Source organism: Populus trichocarpa, chromosome 5 (genome assembly GCF_000002775.5).
Source record: "Populus trichocarpa isolate Nisqually-1 chromosome 5, P.trichocarpa_v4.1, whole genome shotgun sequence".
Classification (NCBI taxonomy): domain Eukaryota; kingdom Viridiplantae; phylum Streptophyta; class Magnoliopsida; order Malpighiales; family Salicaceae; genus Populus; species Populus trichocarpa.
Genome location: NC_037289.2, coordinates 5,968,211 through 5,978,522, shown reverse-complemented (window position 1 = coordinate 5,978,522; position 10,312 = coordinate 5,968,211). Strand labels below are relative to the sequence as shown.

Below are 10,312 nucleotides of genomic sequence, written 5' to 3'. Positions count from 1 at the left end.
TATTTTAAGAAAAAGATTTATAATTTATTATGCGTTTTTTGGCATAAAAAAAAGATTAGACACCTGGCATTATTAAGTTGGGCTAGGAAGGTGGGGTCATCACTTTGGCTTAGGTGATTGGTTTTTTTCTATTTTTTTCAAAGTTTTTTTTTATTATTTTACATCAAATGCATTATAAGAAAACATTTAATGTGGTATTTTTTTATCTTTTTTTCTCTTTCTTCAATTTAAATATAAATTAATTAAAATAGATTATTTAAAAACATGTTTGGATGCTTCGCGGCCTTCAATTGAAATTTATTAAAATTAATTAATTAAAAACATTTTTAAAATATTATTTAATGAAATATCATTTAATTTTTACTTAATTGTCAAATATTTTTTTTTAATTTCTATCTTTTATGTTTTTTTTTAAATGAGCACGTTAATTAAATAATCAGTTTTTGATTTGATTATGAGATATTTTTTTATTGTTCAAATTGTTTTTTGAGGTACATGACATAAAATACATCATTATATTTTTTTTATTGAAAATAAAAATAATAACAAGGATGAATTATCAAATTAGCTTGTTTTGATGGAATTTAAATTATTAATCCTTTTATAAAAAAAGTAATTATAATTAATTAAATGAGAAAAGTAAAGGCTCATGCCTTGAATTGCATCACCCTCGATGAATGGAATGGATAAAGAGTTACTGTTTGCGTAAGAGATTTGTGAAATATAATACATCAACTCACATGCAAAATACAAAATGAGAAAATAAATAAATAAATACATCTAAAGGAAGATAAAGCATTCCAGGGAAACCAGAGGGTTCTCCAGGGACTCGTTCCCCTCCTCCTGCTGCCTCAAAACGGAGCCGTTTTCCGAATCCTCCTTATTCTTCCTCTCCACTGACCTGCCACCGGCTTTTCCAGGACTCGCTCCCGCACGACCCCTCCCAGCTCCACCTGCCGTCCTAGTCGCCGGTGACCTACCAAAATCGCTCCTGACCCCTCTAGACCCCACATTACGCTGCCCAGCTGCGGTCCTAATCACCTGACCGGTCGTCTTCGCCGGATACTTTAACACCCTTTCTCTGTCTCCAGTGTACGGACGCTTTCGATGTACTTTGGCGGGAGATCTGTTGACCCTTTTCTTGCTTGTTACCTCATCTTCTCTTATTTCTGTTATTGTAGTGGTAGTGGTGGTGGCAGTGGTGGTCGTAGTTGTTGGTGTTGAGAGAGTGCCAGTGATATTGCTGCATGTCTCTGATGCTTGAGAGATTTCTTGGTCTTCTCGGTGTTTCTTTCTGTTTCTTTGCATCAGGGTTTTTGGTTCTTGGGTTTGTGTTGTTGTCATTTGTGGTTCGAGGATAATGGGGGTTTCAGAAAGGACTTCTTTGACTGTCTCTTCTTCAGGTGGTGGTGAGGCACTTGTGGTGGAGACATGGGGTTTGCGGGGTTGCGGTGGAGAATGGCGGTGGCTTGGTGGTTCTGGGTTACTTGACCCTCTTTTGTTGTTGTTGCTGGAGCTAATACAGCAACCCATTAGGTGAGAGAGACGGAGCAAATGTCTGAATATGCAGTTTGTGTCTCTTAACAGCTATAAAATGTCTTCTTCCTAATACCTAGTGGTTAAGCACTCAAGCAAGAAACGACATTCGAGAAGGGACTGGAACAAACAACTTGTTCGATCAAATTGGGGTATAATAATAGATAGAAACTAGGCAAAAGAGGAAGGCAAATAAAAGTGAGCTAATGTGGGTGTTGTGGGGTTTTGATTATATAAGAACGTGCTCCTGAGCCTGGTGGGTGTTATTAGAGAGTGAGGGGACAGATCAGATGTAATCATCTGAGAAGTAAAGGGGAGAGATTTTCTTAGAGATTGTGAGTACGGAACAATTCAATGAAAATGGAAGCTTTGATTACCTGTTAACTTTACAGGGTTGAAGCCATAACTGAGACCCAGAGATGGGGGACTGGGGCATAGGAGCCTTAGCTGGAGCTATAATGAAAGAAGGCGAGGTTAAGAACTCGTTCCCTATTTTGGCCCTGTGCTAAAGAATTGCCTGTTGTCTTGGTGCTCTCTCCTTTTGAGGATTCATGGATCCACGCAACAGACTTTGCTTGCACTTTGAAGGGCTAGGATCTTCGAGGGGACAGTTGCTGGCCATTAGTTTTTCATTAGACTTCTCGTTTGAGACCTTGTGCATTTCATGTAAGATAAATTACCTTGAAAATGAAACTATTTCCTCGAAATTAATTTTGTTCTCTTTTCTTCTAGTCGGCCTTGAAAAACGTAATTCAAGACCACTTTCCAAAGATGAGGAGGAAACCAGGTGCACGTACTCGTGGACCACCAAAGGTCCGTGGAGTGGACCAGATGTTACTACGAGGTGTCAAATGCTCATGGCATGCAACCTGTCGAACCAGTGCCAATGGGTCCCACAACATTCTGTAACCGAAATAGTAGACAAGGTTCTGCAGCATTTTTGCCTTGCCATCAATAATTAGACCCAAGCGATGACCAGCAAATAAGGTTTTTTTAAAAAATAAATAAATAAATGAGCATGGTAAATTTAAAGTTTAGGCATAATATAATGTTTAAAAAATATTTGGTGACATGTTTTTGAAACTTGATATCTAGTAAATATCCCTATTAAAAAACGTGATGTATCTAACCACGACAAATATCAAGCGTGACATTAATTATAATGAACAGCCAAAGACATCTTTCTTTTTATGTCATCGGTGAGAACTTCTGACACCTGCAAAAACAAAAAACAATTCTCGACATAAACCGTCAATATTATTTTTCTTCTCTACCTCTGTTATTTTTAGATGGGTTCTATAGATAGTTCGGGGGGCTGTGACCAAGAGGAATATTTTTCAAATAGCGAATATTTTTCTGGCGAACTTTAAATAAAATGGTGATATTTTTCTAGGCAGTGATGAATATTGGTCTCACAACAAAAACTTACGCACAATAGCCAATTATTTGCATTTTATATGCTAATTGCCCAATTTATCCAGCAAATAATCAATTAATTGCACCTCAGGGAAATTCCAAAGAAACAACGTGAAAGAAGACATGGCATGACTAAACAAAGAGTACGTGCCATTTAGAGTTCACCAGTGCAGGTGTACTCTAAATAAATGAGTACGTGCCATTTAGAGTTCACCAGTACAATCTCGCAAAACAAAAGGAATAAAATAAATGCACGTAGAAAAACGACAAAACAAGGGGATATGAGTGGAAAGGCATCATCAGCTAAAAAGAAACTTCATGATCACAACATACTGGGTTTCTTCTCTTTTAGATAAAAATATGAAATTTTATTAAGAAAAATAATGAAAACAAAAGATACGGGGTTAAGACATGTAACAGATTGAATTTACAACAGCAGCAGATTAGAAAGACCTCGACCTGATGTAACCTTGAAACAATTTGCAAGGTTGGCCTCTGACAACTTGTAACATTATTGCTTTCGACTTGCTGCCCCAGAACTCATCGACTTTTGGGTCCATGTAGTTGATAATCAAATTCACAAGCCAATAGGTTAGAAGTGAAATATAAAAGGACAAGATGAATAAAGCATCCATCAGGAGATAGGAAGCTGCGAAGAAACAGACCGATCAGATTCTATCATGGATTTGATGTAGAATTCACCTGCCTTGTATGATGACCTAACCATGGGACCAGATGCCACATATCGAAATCCCTGTATCATCCAAAGATAACAAGAATCACACAAGAAATCCTAGTATAGGTCTCAGAAATCCGAGCATCGATAGATAGTTTTAACTTAACAGACAACTCAAAACTACTGGCATATTGGAATAGGATGCTGCATCTACAAAACATGTCAAATTGATAATCAATGCATATCCAGTATAGTGGCTATTATCACTGTAATCAATTATCAATACATGTTTATGGAATCTGAACATATCAGATCAATATCATTAGATGTGTAATGCTTCCAGCAGTACACTGAAACTGGGAAGGAAGGCTAAATATCATCTCTATTTGTAATTCTTTAGATAGTCGACAGTCAGTCCTGGCATACATAATGCTGACAGCTGATTTGTTATACAGGAAAAAGGGCACAAGGCAGACAAACCAAAGAACATTGGACATGATTTCCTTGACCAAGGAAAAGGGCAGCATCAACTGTGTTCAATGCACTAAAATGACTGTAAAAATATATAGTTGAAAGGGGGCTTTTATCAGGAGTTGACTCATTCAAGAAGAATAGGCTGAAACTCAGTCTATCACAATACTAGCAGACAGGCAATGGCAGAGGAGGAGAAATTGCTGACATGTTCAGATTTTCAACCTTGTCCAATACAGTTACTTCATGACAGAGCTAAAGAGGGAGATCAAGTAAACTAGTCTGTAACATAAAATTAATAAATTAATAATAAAGAGACATCTAATTTGTAACAAGTGAACTACTATATCCAATATATCATGAATTAATTTATGTGGAAGCGTCTTCCAGCAACCAAATTAGGTCATCCACAAACATCAAGCTCTCAATAGAGGAATTGAGACCAGACAATGAAACGTGAGATATGCTTGAGAAGCAGATTAGATTAATTCCATTCACCCAAGAACTTAACTTTCACCAGAAAAAAGTATAGACAAAAGTAGCCAAGTTCAAAATGGTGCTTTCATCTGCAATACTTGAATATTCCTTCTGACACACAATACTTCTCCCAGTTACAAACAGATTAGTGCAAGTGGCGGGGCCAAGAGATATTTTAAAGGAGGGCCAATAGTCAATTTACCATAATATTTTTTTAAAAAAAAAAAAACAAAAAATCTAAGACACACCCATGTACATACACGCACTATAGCTTTAATGAAACATTAATACCTAGAATGTTAACAATAATAAGCAAACACTCAATTCCAGAATATCTTGAACATTCTTATATAGAACAGAAATCGAAAAATACCGATCAAGTAGCAACAAGTTTAAAAATTTAACAATAAACTATATTTTGAACATATCTGTTAAGCTAGTTGTAGAGACAAAAAAGAAGAAGATGAAACCATCCAAGAAAAATAACTAAAGTTGTGTACTAGACAAATAAAGTCAAAAATTTAAAATTAAGAGATATATATAACAAAATAAAACCCTAAGAAGTCATTGCACTGTTACTCATATATAAAAATTAAATCTATGCAGCAAATTAATTACAACATGGAAAGCAGCCCCTTTGCCTTCCCACTCACCGCTACTGATTCATATTCTAGCATACATAAGAACCAGTTATTTAAAAAGTCAAAAAGATTGATCCAGTATGTGTGCTTTCCTTCATGGAAAAAAATCAGATCCCCCGCATAATACAAAACCGAAATGAAGGAGCGGACCCAGAGATTAGTTGTTATTAAAAGTACTCTGAGTGAAAATAAGAGTAATTCATAACTTGGAAAAAGAACTGTAACCCACAACTAGACAAATCAGCCACTTTTTAATCCATTATGTTGTTAATGGCATAAAATTTATACCAATCACACAATGCATGGGCTTTTTAGTTTGCAAATTAACCACATAAGACAAGATGGAGCAAAAATAAAATTGTATGCGTTAACCAAAAAATCTATAGTACAACGCAGAAACATACCATTTCCATGCCAAGTGTTTTATACTTCTCAAAAGCGTCAGGAGTAATGTATTCAGATACTGGCATATGACGCTTGGATGGTCTCATATATTGACCAAACGTCATCACTTCAACACCTGCTGCTCTCACCTTCTCCATTGTTTTCACAACTTGTTCAGGCGCTTCTCCACAGCCTAACATTATTGAAGTCTTGGTAAGTGTCCCAGGCGGAGCATATTCTTTAGCCATCATTAAAACATCTAAAGATTGCTTAAAATTAGCACGATGATCCCGTACAGAACTCTGAAGCTCTTCAACTGTTTCAATGTTGTGAGCAAAAACATCTAGTCCTGATTTTGCAACTTTCTCTACGCAACCACGGTCTCCTCGAAAATCAGGAACTACACAACCAAAACATTTGCTAGCACCGTTACAAAAATAGCAGAGTAGAAAAAAAAACCTAAATGTCATATCAATCAAACATACCCAAGGCTTCTATCAACATGTTTGGCTTGAGTGTCTTCAACTTATGCACAGTTTCCGCAAAATGACCACTTCCTTGATCAGCCAAATCATCACGATCCACACTCGTAATCACAACATAATCCAAACCCCAAGACGCAATTGCCTCTGCTACATTAGTTGGCTCATTTGGATCAGGCGGAGGAGGCGTCCGCGACGTCTTCACATTACAAAACCTACAACAAAATAAATCCAAAACATTCTACATTCATTACCCTTATTATTCATCCCATATAACTACAAATTTTACAATTATTACCGGCAGCCACGAGTACATGTATCGCCGAGTATCATAATCGTAGCAGTGGCAGTGCCGGTTTCGCCACCGGACCAGCACTCCCCCAAATTAGGGCATTTAGCTTCTTCGCAAACAGTATGGAGTTTCAATTCTCTCAATTTCTTCTTAATCTGAACGTACTTTTCGCCACCTGGAATGGCTTCTCTCATCCATTTAGGTTTTGGGAGTGGTTTCTTTTTGGTTCCAACTTCGACGGAGTAGGTGTTGTTGGATTGGAGGTGGATGAAGTCGGAGAGCGTGGGAGATTCCACGGCTAATCGAGCGCGCAGACCCGCTAGGGTTTGGGAGAATTGTGGGGGTTGTTTCGTGGAGGATTCGACTGTGGAGGAAGAGAAAGTTCGATTTTTAGCTTTGGTTGTTGTGGATTTGAGGGTGCGAGTTGCTAAGAATGTGAAGCGTGATTGCATTGTTTGATTGAAATAGAAGGAGGAAGCGGTGGCGGCGAGGAGAGAGCGTGGAGAGGTTGAGGTGGAGGGAGGGATTTGGGTGGTTGGTCTTGGTCGTGGGGTGGGATTTGCAGTTTGTGGACTGTCTGGAATTTGGAAGGCTAGTGGCAAGTGGCAAGTTTTTGTATAAAAAAATTAACTCAGTTAGAACTTCGTTATTCCGAACACAATCGAGTTCGGACCAGAAAAAATTTGAATGTAAAAAGTTAAGTGTGATCCTCTCTCGCAAATCACTATTGAGGTTTTTTTTTTAATCCATATTTTTTTTTTCCATCATTGAATTTATTTTTTTATCAACTTATTATATTTTCATGACCAGAATTATTGGTTAGGTAATTTAACCCGGTTTATTTAGATTTTTTTTTATTAGTTAATTTTTTATTAATTTGATTTTTTAATATTGAGTTGATTGTAAAATAGATTTCATGGTTTATTTTTTTACTTTCTATTTTGTTATTTTGACTTCATAACCTTGGAATAGTACTTAATGGGTAAACTCAAGTTGATCGAGTTGTTTTTAGTGTCTTTGTTTTAATTGATTTTTTTTCCAATTTCATCATTCAATACTGGATTTGTGGAGAATTGAGTTTAATAATTTGTTTTGATTTGTTTTTTTAAAGGATATTTTAGTCGCATAATCAAGGTCACAGGTTTTGGTATTTTAATCCTAGTTAAATTGAGTTATTTTTTTATTCTCTTTCTAAAAGATTATCTCGTCATAGGTCCTTCAACTTTGGATTTGTTTTTTATTGGGTTATCCTCGTCTTATGACCCGGGTTGCAAGTTTGACGAGTTTACCCAATTGACTTGGTTCTTTTTTAGTTGATTTTTTCTCCGATTTCATCATTTAATATTGTGTATGATTGGAAATTAGACTTTATGATTTGTTTTGATTTATTTTTTTAATAGGTTACATTGGCCTCACGACTCAGGAATAGTGTTTGACAAGTTAATCTGGGTTCACTTAACTCATTTTTTTTATTTTTTAATTAAAAATTTTACAAATTTCATCATTCAACATTGGATTTGACAAGGACGATCCAAGTTAAATTAGGCTAACCCAAGTTAAATTAGGTCATTTTTTTATTTTTTTTCTACGAGGTTATCTCGATCTAATGACCCGGGTTATGAGTTTGACAGATTGACCATGATCATTTTTTATGTTCTTTTTCTAATTGATTTCTTTTTTATTCTTAGATTTTAACATTGAGTTGATTAGGAATTGAATTTCATAATTTGTTTTGATTTGCTTTCCATGAAATTATCTTGATCTTGTGATCTGAGTAGCAGGTTTAACTGGTTAACCCGGGTCGTCTTTTTAGGTCTTTTTTTAATTTTTTTTAATCATATCCTTTAATATTGGATTAGTTGGGAATTAAGCTTCATAATTTATTTTGATTTATTTTTTATAGGGTTGTCATAATCTTATAACCTTGATCGCGGATTTAACATGTTAACATGGATTGACTCAAATCAATTCAATATGTTGTTATATCAATAGTAAAGAAAGATATCATCTTGAATTTTTTTTAGTCAAACTATGTTTTTACAGGTTGTACGGCTTTAGGATTCACAAAGTTAATTAGATTACACTGGGTCAACCCTCACACGATTAAAATTTTTTTTCATTTTCAAGAAAAATTTGATCCAACTCACGAGGTAAAATGGATCAATTATCCAGCACTATCCATAAAAAATGGTATTATTATTAAATTTGATATAACAAGTTAAACTTGAAAACTTTTAACTCAATTCTATAATTGGCTTAGGTTTTAAATTAAATATGTGAGAGTTGTCTCGATATAACCTTATTTACTTGGTAGGTCCAAAAAAAAAAAAATGGCAAGTCAACCCTAATCAACCCGCCAAATCACGACCCAAAATGTGGACTCCATTTGTATCATATAACATATTTATCATTTCTTCATCAAGCATTACTTTATTTAACATTGATTTGTCAATTTTTAGGTTAAGGTTTTACATGTAATTTTCAGGGAATGAGAGAGAAAAGAAGAATAAAATAAAAAAGGTTCACTAGCAACAAACTAGACCACCAACGCCAACACACGCCACCCCATAAGCAAGAGGACATAATGACATTTCAAATGACATGATGAAATGATTTTTTTTTATGTTAAGAGGCGTCGCACGGATTGCTCAAATGGCGTGAGCTCATCCTATATGTCGGTAAGGGCGTCGCACACTCTTATCATGTTTTTAGCAAAATACCAAATTACCTAAGTTGACTTAATAACTACGCAAAAATATTATGAAAAAACTAAAAAGTTTCTTAACTCTAGGTTTAAAGTTTTTGCTTTAAAGGGTATTTTTATAGTTTTACTTTGTATTCAAATTGTTTATTATTTTTTTATATTTGTTTAAAAACTAAATTGCCTCTAAGTTGAAATTATAACAACAAAAAATCTATTGTGAAAATAAAAAAATACCCCTTAATGTCAGATTTATTTATTTTTCTTTTAATGATATTTTAGTTGTTTAACTGTGCAATTAAAAAGAAAATAACTTATTTACCCTAATTAATTTGATAACGACATGTGATTCATGTGAAAATACTTTAATATCCTTGATATCAAGTGTTAAGTTTTTGTGATAGAGTGGTAAAAGCATTATTACACTATAATGTATATAAATGTGTAATTACAGTGTTTTCCCATGATATTTTAGTTTTTTTAATGGGTTTCACCATATTTATATGAAGATTAAAATCAAAATAATTTTTTAAAGAGTTCTCAAACTGAATTCTTTTCTTTCATAAAAAAGATGAGACTTGTAGTTAATTTTGACGATGGATCTTTTGTGTTTATATAATAATAGAAAGCATAGCTCAAACTATATATATATATATATATATATATATATATATATATATATATATATTTAATGAATAAAACTAATAAAATGTACATATGTACCTTATAATGACGTGATTTATCTCCATACTTTATAAAGTGTTGCGAAATGTTTTCTAATATCATAAGCTTGTAATTTAATTTTATGAGGTTGTTAATGATTGAATCCGGTTCTTGCTAAATTCTTATATTAAAAGGAGTATAATTCTAGATATATTCTTAATTATTAATGATTCAAGAGTCCAACTATGTTATTTTATAATTAACACGAACCCAGCAAACCAAACAAAAACTGGTTCACTAATATTAGAATGCGTTAAACACACAAAATTAGTAGAGATGAGCAAAAAAACAAAAAAACCGATTAAATCGAGAAAACCAGAAAAAAATAACTTAAAAAACCGAACCATAAAAAAAAACCGATTAAAATTTTGAAAAAACTGACCGGTTCGGTTTTATAAGCCTGGAACTGAAATAAAAAAAACCCGAAAAAAACCAAGTCAAAACCGAGAAAAACCAAACTATAAAATCGATTAAAATTATCAATTTAATCCGTGTTTTCAAATATATGTCAAG

The 10,312-nt window shown here is 34.1% G+C and overlaps 2 protein-coding genes across 2 annotated transcripts; both read right to left on the bottom strand.

Moving 5' to 3' along the window:
- Positions 1-780: 780 nt before the first annotated feature.
- On the bottom strand, positions 781-1,533 carry LOC127905330 (uncharacterized). The gene has a single exon (XM_052452937.1). The coding sequence runs from the start codon at positions 1,531-1,533 to the stop codon at positions 781-783; it is 753 nt and encodes a 250-aa protein (XP_052308897.1).
- A 1,701-nt stretch (positions 1,534-3,234) lies between these two features.
- Positions 3,235-6,978, bottom strand: LOC7486347 (lipoyl synthase, mitochondrial). Its single transcript, XM_002306325.4, has 4 exons — positions 6,382-6,978; positions 6,087-6,298; positions 5,622-6,001; positions 3,235-3,706 (listed from the first exon to the last, which is right to left on the bottom strand). The coding sequence occupies exons 1-4, from the start codon at positions 6,825-6,827 to the stop codon at positions 3,587-3,589; spliced, it is 1,158 nt and encodes a 385-aa protein (XP_002306361.2). The 5' UTR covers positions 6,828-6,978; the 3' UTR covers positions 3,235-3,586.
- Positions 6,979-10,312: the final 3,334 nt, after the last annotated feature.

Bases quoted from the DNA above. Each gene is read 5' to 3' on its own strand.
- LOC127905330 (XM_052452937.1), bottom strand. From the start codon at position 1,533: ATGGGTTGCTGTATTAGCTCCAGCAACAACAACAAAAGAGGGTCAAGT.
- LOC7486347 (XM_002306325.4), bottom strand. From the start codon at position 6,827: ATGCAATCACGCTTCACATTCTTAGCAACTCGCACCCTCAAATCCACA. The intron at 6,299-6,381 runs GTAATAATTGTA...ATTTTGTTGTAG, and splicing joins ACATGTACTCGTGGCTGCCG to GTTTTGTAATGTGAAGACGT. The intron at 6,002-6,086 runs GTATGTTTGATT...TTGGTTGTGTAG, and splicing joins CATGTTGATAGAAGCCTTGG to TTCCTGATTTTCGAGGAGAC.